Source organism: Vulpes lagopus, chromosome 2, assembly GCF_018345385.1.
Source record: "Vulpes lagopus strain Blue_001 chromosome 2, ASM1834538v1, whole genome shotgun sequence".
Taxonomy (NCBI): domain Eukaryota; kingdom Metazoa; phylum Chordata; class Mammalia; order Carnivora; family Canidae; genus Vulpes; species Vulpes lagopus.
The window spans coordinates 163,407,697-163,422,085 of NC_054825.1; the positions used below are offsets into that span (position 1 = coordinate 163,407,697).

A 14,389-nucleotide genomic window follows, 5' to 3' on the forward strand; every position below is an offset into this window, starting at 1 on the left:
CAGTCATGGCGCGGAGACAGTTTTTGAGTGAACCCAGGAGATGGACTGAGGGGAAAAGAAACTTGGGGTCGCGGCCCCAATACACAGATGGGCAAGCTGAGGCTGGGGGGCGGGGGCAGGGACGTTCCTGACGTCACCCAGCAAGCTGGGCACTGTGCAAGCTTGTTTTCTTCAAGCCAGGGTCCTGGGGACGGAGCGGGACTCTGGCCTCGCGCCGGCGGCGGCGCCCGTAGCTGTGGGGGTCCTGGGGCTCGCGGCCGGCCTTCCCGGAGAGCTCCTTGGTGGAGGCCGAGCGGAGCCAGTAGATCATCTCTGGCAGGCGGTGGGTCTGGCATGTGCCCAGGGAACAGAGGCGCCTGCGGTGCTGGGCGACCTGGTGCAGGGGCTGCCTGGGGGGGAGCATGGGAGAAGGCCGGGTTCACACAGAATCCTCTGGAGAAAGGGGTCTCGGTGGGGTGGGGGCAGCCGGTTACAGATCGCCATTCCACCGACGCGGGGAGCAGTGACCTGAAGAGGGCGCACGCTCCTCGCGATCTCCTTCCCGCCCTGTCCCGGCTGCCCCCCGCCTTTCTCACCTGCCCACGGAGTCCGGATCCCCCAGGATGGAGGAGGCGAGAAACAACAGGAGGATGTGGGAAGTCATCGTGGGGTGGGGCTGCGCGCGGTCCTTGAAACCCATGGGCGCAGCGACCCCTCTGGGGTGCGGCCCCGCCCCTGCCCAAGTCCAATAATCCCCTCGGTGCTCGCGTGGGGGCCAGTCCCCACTCCCCAGGTAGGGAAAACTGAGAGCAAGAGTCCAGGGGGCCACACCACGCCAGGAGAGAAAACTCAGAATCCGGACTCCCACGTCCTCGGAGCCCTGACGGGTATGGTCACACAGCGGAGCGGTCTGTGACCCTGGGAAGCCTCGGGAGGGCGACCCCTTTAAGGCGGAGGGAAGAGGGGCGGGGCGGCCGACACCTGCTACTGGTGACACAGCTTAGGGCTTCCAGGAAAGGGGTGGGGGCAGGGAGGCACTGAACTCTTGGGACCTCAGCCTCAACCCATGGGGAACTTATGTCTCATAGGCCGGGGTCCTTCGTGGGTTGGGCAATGCAGGGCGGGTGCCAGCCACCAAGGGATGTGGGCAAAGGGAGTCTGGGCCCTAGCATAGCCTGCAACACTATCCCAGGAGAGGAGTAGGTGCAGCCAGGTGTGAAGTGCCCCCAGGCCCAGGGCTCCAGCTGTGGTGGTGAAGAGGAAAGTCATGGTGGCTTGGGTGACCCTTAGGTCTCCTGTGTGTAACAGCATCCTGGGAGATGGACTGGGGGCTCTATGCACATGTGTGTGTGTGGGGGGGAGGATCAGGTGTAGATGCCACACCTGCAGCAGAGGCTGGAAAGGCAGTCCCCAGGGAGCTGTCAGTAGGGCCTGAGTCTATCTCTGGAAGGTGGGGGTGGCAGGGCCTTCCTGCTGCCCTAAGGTGGAACACCCCCCCAATCCTTGTCTCCCAAGTCCCAAGCGAGGTTGGAGAAGGAAACAGAAACACACTCCCCCACAAAGAATTCTACCCCCTTTACACTCCCCCATGACTCAGTTTCCCCAGCTGCAAAGGGCAGGGCAGTAGTCACTGCCAGTCAGCCCTGGCCTGGCCTTGGAGGGTCCTGGACAGGAAAAAACAGCCAGACAGTGGAACAATATGTGTGCCTGGGGGGGGGGGGGGTGCGGGGGAGATGGCTTTCTGGGAAACCCAAGAGCCCAGCTCTGCTGGGAACCCACACCCCAACCCCCCTCCAGCCCAGCAGGGCAACCAAAAGGGAACAGGGCCTCAGGGGGCACATGAGGGAGGGGGATGGGAGGAGGGCACGTGGACTGGAGAGAGAGATGGGGGAACACAGCCAGGAGGAGGGCCCTGGAAATCAGAGACTACAAGAGGCCAGAGACAGGGAGGAGACCTTAAGAAACAGATGTGGGGATGGGGACCTGACAGCTTCCAGCAGGTACTGTCCCAGGACTCCCCCTCCCCCCTGACCGCAGCCACCCCCCTCCCGCCCTCCGCCGCTTCGCCACCTCTCAGGCTGCCAACTCCGCACCTGCAGATGGAATCCCAAACCACCCTTCGCCCCCCCAGGAAGCCAAGCCATCCCAGCTGAGGATTTATTGGCGTAAATGCAACCATATAAAAACATAAGTTATGAAAAACACAGTCACGATGTGCCCCGCCCCAGCCCAGGCCCCTAAAACCCCCTTCTGAGGGAGGGAAGGAGAGGAAGGGGGAGCCCCCAAACTGCCTAAGAACGCCGCAGCCCCTGGGCCCGTGCAGGGCCGGCCCGGGCGGGGTGGGAGAAGCTGGGCGCCGCCTCAGCGCATTCGGTAGTCCGTGGAGCAGGACAGCTCACACAGCTGGCCCTTGAAGTCCAGATCGATGGTGAAGTCCAGGTCACGCTGTGGGGAGAGGGCACGTGTGAAGGGGACGGGACACGGACCGGGCAGATATCTGGAACTATCTGAGTCAGGCAGCAGCAGCAGGGGGAGGGGGGCCAGCCCTCCCAGAGGCTCCCCAGAGACCCCACATCAGGCTGGAAGACTCCACACTGTTGTTCCCTCAGCATCTGCCCTCAACCCTGCCTCCCAGTGACAGCTCCTGGGACACCCTCAAACACACCTGGAACCCAGCCAGACCTGCCCCCGCTCAGGGCAGAGCCCAACTGCTCTGTCTCTTGCATAAAGACTGTTCCCCATCAAAAACATTCCCATCAGTAAAGCAGAGGGAAGTTGCTCCTTCCCTCTTTTCTGAGAAGCAAACCGCTCTTCCAGCACACTTCCTCCTCCTCAGCAGAATCCACTGGTCCCAACCCCACTGTCTGCACGTCCTCTGCTTCCAAGCTTCCTGGAAGCCAATCTTCCTTCCGGGCTCCCCACCTCCTAGTGCTCCCTGGAAAAGCTTGGACCAAGGTCACCAGTAACCCTGATGACTTCTGCCCTCGGGCCTCCCGGGGCCTTAGCCCAGGCCCCCAGGTTTCCTCCCTGCTCCTCTAGGCCTCTCCTCCTGTTACTTTACTCTGGGGTTTCCCACACTCTGTTACTATGGACACCGGGAGCCAGGGTCTAGGACTCTTTGTTGTCCTGTGCTGGATGCCAATAGCATCCCTCCTCCAGTTGTGTGAGAATCCAAAATGTCTCCAGATAGCGACAAGATGTCCTGGGGGGGTGGGGGCCACTGGGGGCAGCAAAACTGCTCCTGGTGGAGGACCTCTAGCCTCCCTTAGAAAAGGGGCATGGCCTTGGGGCACCCCCTCCACCCACACCCGCAAGTTTGGCACTCCTAGCCTGGGCCCCTGCCCTGGACTCCAGGCTCCAGACCCTCTGCCTCCCATTGACTCAGGGTCTCCCCAAGGGTGGCAGACTCAACTTGGCTGAGGGCTGCTGGGGCTCCAGAACAGGTTGAGAGAGGTGTCCCCACCTGAGCCCACCCCCTCACCCCCCAGCAGCGCCTCACATTATTCTTGGCATTGGGCCGCATGCCAATGGTGCCAAAAATCTCCTCGCCCGTCTTCACGGTCAGGTAGTCCTCCATGTAGAACACTGTCTGCTTCCAGTGCGTGTACGGGGACTCAGGACCTGGGGATACAGTCAGATCAGCTCCCAGGCTTCCTGCCCACCCCCCATGACCTTTATGGAGCCTTGACTGGGGTCCGCTGTCTCTGAATCCTTTTACCCACCGCAAGCCTCGAAGAGGGCCTGCTGTCTGTGGTTTCCAAGTGGGGAAATGAAGACATGACATGCTCAGGGGAGCCAGCGGAGCCTGCAGCACAGCCTGGGTCCCCAGTGTCCCCCTGGCTCCCTCCACTGGCTCCTGGTCTTCCCCCATCCCCCAGGCCCTGCCCCATGCTCACTGGTGGAGAAGCCCGTCCTCTTGTGGCAGCGGGTGAACTCGATGTTGAAGTAGGCCACCAGGGCGTGCACGTAGTCATTCCGCTTCACTTGCAGGCAGAAGGGGGAGGTGAAGGTCAGGTCCTCCACCTTGACAGTATAGATGTCCACCTCCTGCGGGACAGGCCCCGTGAGCCCCACTCCCCAACACCCAGCCCAGCATTCAGCAGAAAAGCCTGTGGGGAGCCTGCGGCCCCCATTCCCTTCTCTCCCACATCCTAAGCCCCAGGCTAGAGAGTCCTACTTCCCAGAGCCCCTGCTTCTGCTTGGGAGAACTGCCCGGTGCTCCTTCTCCACGGCCTTTGCCCTGTCCGGGGCCACCCACACAGTGGCTCTTCTCGGGACTCCCCAACTTCTGCCCTCCCCCCATCATAGCCCTAAACTCAACATACCAATCAACGTAATAATTTTGAAACACTGTCAGTCAGATCATGTCAAAGCCCTGCTCAACACCCTCCGAGGGCTCCCTGGCACCCACCCTCCCAGCTGTTCTGTGTCCACACGCTCTAGACTCCCTCCTCCTCCACCAGGTTTGGGCCGCCCCTCAGTCAGAGCAACCCTAGGATTCACCCCTCTCTCCAGCTCCCAGTGTGGTCCCAACCCAGCACATGCCAGACACCAAGGGGCTCATGAACTGGTCACAGTCAAAGGATTAACAGCAGCCCCCGTGTATATAAACTCACTCTAGGCCTTGGGCTTCCTGCTCTTTGTGTGCTGGCAAAGGGTCCTAGCTGCCTGGCTCAGGGACACCCCTCTGGAGTGCTTCTACCCCGGAGCAGGGCCAGCTAGTCTGGTCTTGGTCTTGCTCGCTGGGGGCCTGGAACCATCCGCCAGGTTTAGCTCGCAATGAAGCAGCTTCCTCAGGCCTCTAGCGCAACCTCTAGTTACAGGCTGGACTCCCAGACCTCAGGTAGGAACTGAGGGACCTGATGTCTTGCTGGGGTCAGGTGGCGGGCCTTCTTTGGTTCCAACCCTGGGGACCCCTGGCCACAATCACCGCCCCCCTCACCTTTATGAGGCAGGCGTTGGTGACCAGCTGCTTGGGGTCTACCACGTCCACCAGGGGCTCCTTGATAGCCACGTCTTTGATGCAGGACATGTCAAAGCCGTACACGTTCTCCCACCCTGGGGTGACAGGCAGGGAGGAGGAGTGAGCCCATTAGGAGTGCCCAGGCCAAACCTGCCTCCCCCCACCTCAAGATGCTATGCCCCCCTCGCCCCCAGCTCACAGTGAATCTTGTAGTCTTTGTACTGCCGGTCTTCGATGGCTGTCACATACAGCGTGGCTCGGTCCGGGAAGATGAGGCCATCAGGTGCCTGCCAAGGGGTCAGGTGAGGGTGTGAAGGGGGCGGCCTTGGAACCGCGCCCCCAGACCGCAACAACTTGGGTCTCTATCCCCACCCTGGTCTGAGCCACCAGGCTTCCTACAATGGCCTCCTAGCTGGTTCCTGGCTTCTGCCCTCATGCCCACATCTATTTTCCACATGGCTGCCAGGCAGCATCCAGGAGCACCAAAGTCAGGGCTGTCCTTCATAGGTTCTAAAGGCTCTGCAGAACCCTCCCTGGCTCCTCTGAGAGGAAAACTACAGTCTCATGGTGGAGAGGACAGGGAGGCACTCAAGCCCATCCATTCCTTCCCTTCTGTTTTCCCTGCTATTCCTCAACACACAGTAAAAACACTCCTGCCCCAGGACATTTGCACCAGTTCCTCTTTGCCCCAGATCTTATGCAGCTCTTTCCCCTTGTTCAGGTCTGTGACCTCCCCCCACCAGGAGGCCTGCTTGGATCTGAGCACCTGGAACCATGGCCCTCTAGCCTCTCCCCATCTTTTGCCCTGCTACAATCTTCTTCCCAGCACCAACCACCTCATGACTCTGTCTCCTGGACACTGCTGCCTGTTACATCCCATTTTGGCTTTGGACCCTCCAACATCTGAGCGGTCAATCCCCTGTATCAAGTCCCCTGTGTGGGAAATACCTAGCACAGCTTTTGGTTTTCTGCCCAGATCCCAACTGACAGGTGCCCTGCACATAGCCGGAGGAGGAGCCCTGCCTATAGAAACCACTCCCGCCCCACTAGGGGCCTCACCAGCCACTTGTCTCGGGCATAGAGCACGGTGTTGAGCATTGACTCGTAGAAAAGGCAGTAGCCCATCCACTCGCTGATAATGATGTCCACCTTCTCCACTGGAAGCTCTACTTCCTCCACCTTGCCCTTGATGATGGTCACCACTGTAGGGGGCACAGAGAGGGACATGCAACCAGCTCTAAGGAGACGCGCCCGCCTGCCTTCCCTGGGGGGCAGCCCATCTTCTCAAGGAAAGGCTAGGGGCTACATGTGGGCTTCTTCAAAGAACTCTGTCAGCTGAAGCCATACTCTGAACTCATTTTTTTTTTTTTTTTTTTTACTTTTTTGAAAGTAACTCTACACCCAACATGGGCTCAAACTCATGACCCCAAGATCAAGAGTCACACACTCTATAGACTGAGCCAGCCAGGTGCTCCTCTCTTAACTGTTTTATTTTTTAAATATTATATTTATTTATTCATGAGAGACACAGAGAGGCAGAGACACAGGCAGAGGGAGAAGCAGGCTCCGTCCAGGGAGCCCGATGTGGGACTCGATCCCAGGACTCCAGGATCATGCCCTGGGCCAAAGGCAGGCACTAAACCACTGAGCCACCCAGGGATCCCCTGTTAACTCTGTTTTGAAGTGCATTCATCACTCTGGATAGTTTTAAGACAGAAGCAGAAATTTTGAGTGGATTAGGTATTAGATGATAATAAGACTTTGTCATTAACAGTACGGTCATGTTTTTGAAAGGCTCTATTAGACACACACACACACACACACACACACACACATGGGATTTGCAGAAGGATGACATCACGGTTAGAATTTGCTTCAAATGGACGTATTTAAAGCCAAGTGATGCGTATCTGGGGGTTCATTATACTAGTCTCTCATATATATATATATGCTAATCTCTTTAAAAAATCACTTCAGGTTGCCTGGGTGGCACAGTCCATTAAGCATCTCTTGGTTTTGGCTCATATCATGATATGTGTCATGGCATTGGGCACCACTTGGGAGCTCTGACCTTAGGAGGGAGTCCACTTGAGATCTCTCTCCCTCTGTCCCTCCCCCTGCTTATGTTTTCTCTCTAAACAAATAAGCAAATACATAAAATCTTTATAAATAATCACTTCACTTTCTAAATGCTAGGAGCCTCCACATCCAGAAAACCTACCATCTTCCCACATTCTCTGCCTCTGGAACCTGGCAGGTGGGCACTCAAAAGCCACGTGGCAACATTCACACAAAGAACATTTCTGACCCGAGCAATCCTCCTTTAATAAACTGACCTCCCAGTTCCCCTAGCTGATACATGAAATGACATCACGGGCTCAAGGATGAGCATCTCAGGAGTGGGTAGAAAACCCGCCCCCAGGAGCCTGATCAAGAATGTTGGGGTACATGCAGACAATGGTCATTGAAAAGGGCAAGAGCCTCTCACATCTCGAAATGTGTGAAACTACATGATGAGCAGGTGGAAAAAGTAAAGGGCAAAAGGCTTGCGTGAAATGCTATTTATGTAGAAGCCATGCATGTAAGCGTGATAACATTTACACGTGTATGTGCTCGTAGGTGCAGACTTCTCTGGAAGGCAATGTGGGTTGAACTTATAAGGGCAGCTGGGAGATCTCTCACCATGGACCCTCGGGTGTCAACCACATGCCTCTACGAACTAAAGACTGCTTCTTGCCCTAGTGTTTGATGAGTAAGGCACTAAGCTTGTGACTTCACCACTCAATTTCTAAAAGGGCAGAGCATGCCCGTCACTACTGGTTATAGGTTCTGGGAAGGTGGGATTCCCAGGCTGCCAGCAGCTCAGGGCCCATGGCGGGAGAAACAGCTGAATCTGTGTTCAGTGACGACCCCCACCCCATTGCCAAGGACCCCCGGGGAAGCGGGGCGGTCACCCACTCCATCCCACAAACCCATTCTCTTCCTGGGCTCACCATGGTCTAACTTGTTGGCTTTGACGATCTTCACCGCATAATCAGAGATACTGGAACACTCGATCTGGGGGCCCAGGAAGAAGGGAGGGTGAGACCCCCCCCACTTCCACCCTCAGCCCCCATTCCCCTCCATCCAATCCCTGAGCCCTAAGGGGCCCCTCTCTGTCCCCAGGCCCTGGCCCACCCGCCTGCCCAGGACACTCACCCCAATGACCTTGCGGGCTCCAGCCTTGGCAGCAAACATACAGAGGATCCCTGTGCCCGAGCCCACATCCAACACCACCTTGTCCTTGAAGAGGTGCCGGTTGTGAAACATGGAGTTTCGGTAGGTGAGGGTACGCACCTCATCTTTCAGCATCTCCTGGCAGGGAGAGCGGGCACAAGATACAAACATGCCATGAAGGGGCCTGCGCCCCCAGCTAGAAAATGGGGTGCCCTGGCCTCTGACACACTGGCACTTTGGAAAGCTAGAGCTCAGTCCTCCTGCTTCGTCTCCTTGGAACAAATCATTTTCCTTCCTCTGCGTACCTCAGTTATTCTGTTTGTAAAAAAACAGACCGGAGGGACTAACAGCTTGGCCTGATTCTACCACTGCCTCCCAAGCCACGGTGATCCTTGGCTTTATCCAGAACTTAGCGCCACTAGACTGTACACTTAAGAGGTAAATTTTGTTACGTGCATTTTACCACAATTTGGAAAAGAAAAGGTCTCAGCAAGAGGAAAAAAAAAGAGAGGGAGAAAGAAAAAGAAAAAAATTCTCAGAGTCCCATCTCGACCACGTTCTGGGACCTCAGTGCAAAAGGGTCGGGCAGCCAGCGCACCAAAGGCGGGGGCGGTTGGGGGAACAGTCCCACCGCCAGTCACTAGAGGGCGGCAGAGACACGCAGGCCCTGACCTCCGCAGTCTCAGGCAGGCTGAGGGGTGCTCCCCCCTCCCCAGCCTCCTAGGAGCGCCAGGCTAAGCTCTGTCTCCAAGGCAACGGCTGGGAGAGGCGACCCCGGGGTGTGTGCCTCACACCCAGAGGGGCGGCCAAGCCCGCTGCCAGGGGAGGCAGTGCGCATGCGTGGGAAATTCAGCCCCAGCCTTCCCAAACATTAACCCCCTCAAGATCCAGCAGCTTTAGGAGCTGTTCACACTCACCTCGTGAATGCCGAAGTGAGCATAGGAATCAAAGTAGTAATCTTTGGACGTCATGTCCTCAGCATTGGGCTTCTCGCTGCTTTCTGCCTGGCCACAGGAGACCTGGGAGGGGGTGGACGGGAGCAGAGGTTAAATCTGGGGACTCTCCAAGGCCTCTTAAACCTCCAGGTCCCTACTTCTCCCTGGAGAACAGATCCTCCCCCCAATCATACCATGGCAACCCTACAGCCCCCACCTGCCGTCCTGCCTCCCCCATGAGCCCCAAAACCTTACAACCCCACTTTCCTCTTCCAGGACCCCCCCAGAGCACCATCCAAGGGAGCACCCCAATACCTCAGCCACGCCTACCATCTCTCCAGTCTTTCTGCCCCCGTCTCTAGCTCAGCCCACAGCTGGGGAGGGGAGGGGAAGGCAGAATTGGGGCAGACACGGGAAGGGCAGGTGGGGGGGCTGGAAATGGAGTTAAGGAAGTAGCCACGGTATTTGGGGAGGCCAGATGGGAGCCACAGACCTGGAGGGTGGTTTGTACTAACGGTTTGGGGGCACAGGGTAAACTGGTTTGAAGCGAGAGGAATCATGGTTAGCCTGCTAGAAAGGGCCTGATAATGTGGCAAGATATATGTATGCGGGGAAGGGTCTCACAAAAGGATATTTACTTCTTCAAGAGGCGGCTGGAGGCTCATCCCATTAGCCAAGGTGGCTACAAAATTCTAGGAGAGAGTAACAGGGAGAAAGGATTAGCTACTGGGAGTGGCTAGGGGAGGGCCAGGCCAGGGGACCCCAGCTCACAGGGGAGGAGGTGTTTCCTGCAATTTTCCTTTTCCTTGGTGGGGAGTGGTGGCAGAGGGAGTAAAGAGGCAGGGCTGTTTTCAAAAGGGGGTGGGAAAAGTGGGGGGAGAAGAGATGGGGTTCTGTCCCAGCTACGGCTGGAGAGATGGTGGCCCGCCCCTACATTGCCCTCTCTGGCCAGGCACCTGACCATACACACCTCCCCCACCCAGGCCAGAGGAGCTGGCACCCGCCAGGCACACAGGCACTGCCAGCTGTCACTCCCCCTCATCATCTAATCCCCCCAGATTAGGTGACACTTCCTGACACACACACACACACACCCATCCCGGGGTGCCAAGAGTAGCTGGGGGAGGGGGGGCGCTGGCAGTGTGTACCCACTGGGCATCTACCACCTTTGCAAACAAGCCTCTTGTCTAAGAGGATTCCAGAAAGGAGGTGTGGCACACAGGCACCCCTACCAGAGTTGGCACCCTGACCCCTAGCTCCTGCCTTGCGCTCAGGAAGCCCCAAACAAAACCACCAGCTGGAGCCAATCTCCAAGCTTAGTTCCCTCTTCCCAGGAAGGTAGAGTCCCAGGGAGGAGGCCAAACTCTGGCCCCTCAAACCCATTGACACCCATCCCAGGACCCAAAGCCCCTGGGGTGTGGGGCCAAATCCTGAGGCAACCTCTAAAAGAGATATTTCCTCCACCCATACAGACTCTGGTCCAGGAGAGAGCCAAGGGGGATGGAAGTCATTGGAGTGACCCCTGGGAGCCGCTGCCCCCCAATGCTACAAGGTAAGAGGAGGGATCATGCAGGCCCCATCAGATGACATCTCTTCCGGATATGACCACTCTCCAGGCCCCTCAGAAGCACGAAGTCACACACAAGACCCACTCAGCTCCAAGCCCCGCCCCCATTCTCCCAAGCCAGTGAGGACACCTACAAAGAAGGGTGACGGGTAAGGGGATTTCCCACTGGGACCCATTTCTCAATACCACTAACACCACAGCCGAGCAAGTCCCAAGGGGGCTTGAAACAGCGCCGGAACCAAGCCCACATGGCTACACAAGAATCAAACTTCTCAGGACACCATTTCAAGCCTCCAGGCTCAGGACCCTCAAACAGGGCTTCAGAAAGGGGGAGGTCATCTCCCACCTTCGCATATCTAGGCGCCGGGGAGAGAAGTCTCCAGTAGGAGGTAGCTTATATTCCCCCACAAGCTCTTCCCAGCAGAGACTCTCCCTCCCCTGACCCGGGAGGGCTCCAAAGGGGAGGTGGGCTTTGGGACACGCCCCATGAAAAAGATGTCCCTCCCACACACCCAGAAATGGCCACAAGGGGGTGCACGACGCCTTATCGGGAAGAATCTCCTTCAACCAGAGGCCCCCCCACCACCCGGAGGGAGGTCACAGGGGCATGCCCCATCCCCCCAGCTCCCAGAGCCCCGGGAAGGGGGGAATCCAGGGACAGGAAACCGGGGGCACGGAGGGAACCAATCCTTCCTCTTCCTCCAATCCCAACCCCTGAGTCCACGAAACCTGGACCGAAGCCTAAGGAGATGCCGCGGTATCGGGAACCGGGTTGTGGAGGGCCGAGCTACACTGCCCCTCCCGAGAGACTCTACTTCTCGGAGGGACCGAAGTGAGCCCACGCCGAGGGGTACGTCGCGATCCCGGGGGAAAGGGCAGGGGGCCTCCGAGGGAGGGTCGGAGCCTCCTCTCCGCCCCCCCCCGGGGCGCCCCTCCCCCGGCCGGGGGCGGGGCCTTTGTCCCGCACGTGGAGCCCGCCGGGCCACCGGGCACGGCACACCCCCTCCCCACCCACCGTGCCGCGGCCACGTGGGGGCCAGGCCGGAAGCGCCCCCAGCCCTCCTCCACGTGGGAGGGGGCACGACACCCTCGGCTCGACAGAGTGCCGCAGACCCCCGAAAGCTAGGAAACCCGAACCTCTGACTGTATCCCGCGATCCGCAGCATGCGGCGTCCCCACCGTACGGCTGAGAGCCTTCAGCCCCAATCCGCCCATTCGGAGCCCCTTCCCCACGACGGAGGCACAAAACATCGACCCCCAAACCGCCCCCCACCCCCGGCAGCGCTCCAGGCGCTCACCTCCATGATGCAGTTCGCGGCCTCGGCTGCCGCCATCTTCACCCGCACCTACTCCTCCTCCTGCCGCTGAGACCCCCCCCTTTCTCCGCACTCCCCCGGGACCGCCTTATACCGGAGGGTCCACGACCCGCCCACCACGACCCCGCCAGGAGATTTCATTGGCAACGGAGGCGGCCCGTCTGAGGATGTCGCTTGCTAATTGGGCAAAGAGAGACGCCCATCAAAGCTGAGGGGCCCGCCCAGTCTGGTGTGCGGAGCCCCGCCCCCTTAAGTCGACGGGGATGGGAAAGACTGCCCGTCTATCGCAAGAACCGTGACTGCTGATTGGGCAAAGTCTACCAGAAGTTCCCGCCCCTGTCCCCCAGCACCGCCTCAAAGCTTCCCGGCGGGCCCCGCGTTAAGCGGACATCTTGAAAGGGAGCTGTCCATCATCAAAACAACCCGCCTCTTAATAGATGCTATTGGTTTATCCTGAGCGTGACGTCATGAAGCCTTTGCCCCGCCCCCGTCAAGATGCTGGTCTCAAGGAGAACGCGGCGATTGGCCCATGAGAAGGGGAGGATAGACGGGCCTTTAGGCTCCAGCGATTGGCTCAATGAACAGTCACTCCTCAGCCACTCGGTGGATTCTCCCAGTCGCAGGGGAGGGGGGGAAGTTCAGGAAGAAGGAGGGAGCTTGTGGTCATTTACCCGAGGGACAGACTGGAGACCTGAGAGGTCCAGAGAAAAGGAGGGCTTGTCTGGTGTGCGGTGCAAGTCAGTAAGAGGACTCAGGCCTCGAGACATATAAGCACCTAGCCCTCTACCTCACTTCCGAGTTTTTTAAATCCAACAACCCCACTCAAGCCACTTGGCCTTTGCCGAGTCCCTCCCCCTGCTAAAAACACGCACCTCCCTTTGTCTGCCGACTCCTATATATCAGCCTGGGCACGCCTTAGATGCCACCTCCTCCAGGAAGCGTTCCTCCTCTTATAGCGACCCATGCTAAATTGAAAACATCATAAACTGAAAATGCATTCAAATTTAATCCACCTAGGGCGCCTGGGTGGCTCAGTGGTTGATCGGCTGCCTTTGGCTCAGCCATACCGGGTACTTGGGATCAAGTCCTACATGGGGGGGGGTCTCCCGGGGGGCTCCCCGCAGGGAGCTGCTTCTCCCTCTGCCTATGTCTCTGCCTCTCTCTGTGTCTCTCATGAATAAATAAATAAAATCTTAAAAATCAGTGAAAGAAGGCACAGAAGAGAACGTACTGTATAATTGTATTCATATAAATTTTTCTTTGTTTATTTGGTGGGGGGGACAGAATCTTAACCAGCTTCCACACCCAGTGTGGGGCTCAATTCCACGACCCCAGAGATCATGACCTGAGTGGAAATCAAGTTTAGATGCTTAACTGGCTGAGCCTACCCAGGTGCCCCCATATGACTTTACAGGACTATGATGAATGAAGTGGCTATCCCATGTACAAGTCTTTCTGTGGATGTATATTTTTGTCCTGGGTGAATCTAGAAGCAGATAAATGGGTTGTATGCTAGGCATACCTTTAACTTTATAAGAAACTGCCAAAAAGTTTTCCATTGTGTTCTACCATTTTGCATCCCCATCAGCAATGCATGAAGAGCCTCATGCTCCACATCCTCACCAGCACTTGTTACAAGGAATCTTTAATTTTAACCATCCTAGTGGGTATGAAGAAGTTTCTCCTTGTGGCTGTTGTTTGCATCATCCTGACCACTAATGTTGAGCACTTTTGCCTAGTTTTACAATAGGTGTTTTCTTTTTGTATTCATGATTGTAAACTTTTTTTTTTTTTAAGATTTTATTTATTTATTCATGAGAGACACGGGGGGTGGGGTGGGCAAAGACCTGTGTCTTTGCAGAGGGAGAAGCAGGCTCCACCCAGGGAGCCCAACTAGGGACTCGATCCCTGGTCTCCAGGATCACGCCCTGGGCTGAAGGCGGCGCTAAACCGCTGAGCCACCGGGGCTGACCGGATTTTATTTATCTGACAGAGACAGCAAGAGAGCACAAGCAGGGGGAGTGGCAGAAGGAGAAGGAGAAGCAGGCTCCCTGCTGAGCCAGGAGTCCATTGCAGGGCTCTGACCTGGGCTTGAAGGCAGATGCTTAACTGCCTGAGCCACTCAGGCACCCCAAGGTTTTTTTAAGTCATCCCTGCACCCAAAATGGGGTTCGAACTCACAATACCAAGATCAAGAGTTTCATGTTCTTCCAACTGAGCCAGCTAGGTGCCCAGAGATTTTAAGTTTTGATGAAGTCCAACTGATCAAATATCAGTGCATGTCTTGACCTCTACATAGAGGCTGTGTGGATCCTACAGCTCCTTTCCAAATGTTTCAGCAAGATTTTTTTTTTTTAAAGATTTTACTTACTTATTCATGAGAGACAGAGAGGCAGAGATATAGGCAGAGGGA

General features: G+C 57.0%; 2 protein-coding genes across 6 annotated transcripts; both read right to left on the minus strand.

Annotated features, from left to right (window-relative positions):
* Positions 1 to 133: 133 nt before the first annotated feature.
* On the minus strand, positions 134 to 2,002 carry ADM5 (adrenomedullin 5 (putative)). The gene is made up of 2 exons (XM_041734384.1): positions 576 to 2,002; positions 134 to 389 (listed from the first exon to the last, which is right to left on the minus strand). The coding sequence occupies exons 1-2, from the start codon at positions 677 to 679 to the stop codon at positions 134 to 136; spliced, it is 360 nt and encodes a 119-aa protein (XP_041590318.1). The 5' UTR covers positions 680 to 2,002.
* A 120-nt stretch (positions 2,003 to 2,122) lies between these two features.
* Positions 2,123 to 12,091, minus strand: PRMT1 (protein arginine methyltransferase 1). Of its 5 annotated transcripts, none has more exons than XM_041745542.1 (11): positions 11,959 to 12,051; positions 9,732 to 9,785; positions 9,076 to 9,177; positions 8,141 to 8,296; positions 7,936 to 7,999; positions 6,002 to 6,144; positions 5,142 to 5,229; positions 4,922 to 5,037; positions 3,876 to 4,026; positions 3,479 to 3,600; positions 2,123 to 2,424 (listed from the first exon to the last, which is right to left on the minus strand). In XM_041745542.1, exons 1-11 carry the CDS (start codon positions 11,992 to 11,994, stop codon positions 2,341 to 2,343), a joined length of 1,116 nt encoding a protein of 371 aa, XP_041601476.1. In that variant the 5' UTR covers positions 11,995 to 12,051; the 3' UTR covers positions 2,123 to 2,340. The 5 variants fall into 5 exon arrangements, with proteins under 5 accessions (XP_041601476.1, XP_041601478.1, XP_041601477.1 ...); XM_041745544.1 differs by lacking the exon at positions 11,959 to 12,051 and adding an exon at positions 11,390 to 11,404; XM_041745543.1 differs by lacking the exon at positions 9,732 to 9,785 and having other exon boundaries at positions 11,959 to 12,091.
* Positions 12,092 to 14,389: the final 2,298 nt, after the last annotated feature.

Excerpts from the sequence above, each read along its gene's own strand:
- ADM5 (XM_041734384.1), bottom strand. The coding sequence starts at position 679 with ATGGGTTTCAAGGACCGCGCGCAGCCCCACCCCACGATGACTTCCCAC. Across the intron at positions 390-575 it reads GATCCGGACTCCGTGGGCAG|GCAGCCCCTGCACCAGGTCG; the intron begins GTGAGAAAGGCG and ends GCTCCCCCCCAG.
- PRMT1 (XM_041745542.1), bottom strand. The coding sequence starts at position 11,994 with ATGGCGGCAGCCGAGGCCGCGAACTGCATCATGGAG. Across the intron at positions 9,786-11,958 it reads CCGCGAACTGCATCATGGAG|AATTTTGTAGCCACCTTGGC; the intron begins GTGAGCGCCTGG and ends ACTCTCTCCTAG. Across the intron at positions 9,178-9,731 it reads TCCAGCCGCCTCTTGAAGAA|GTCTCCTGTGGCCAGGCAGA; the intron begins GTAAATATCCTT and ends ACCCCCTCCCAG.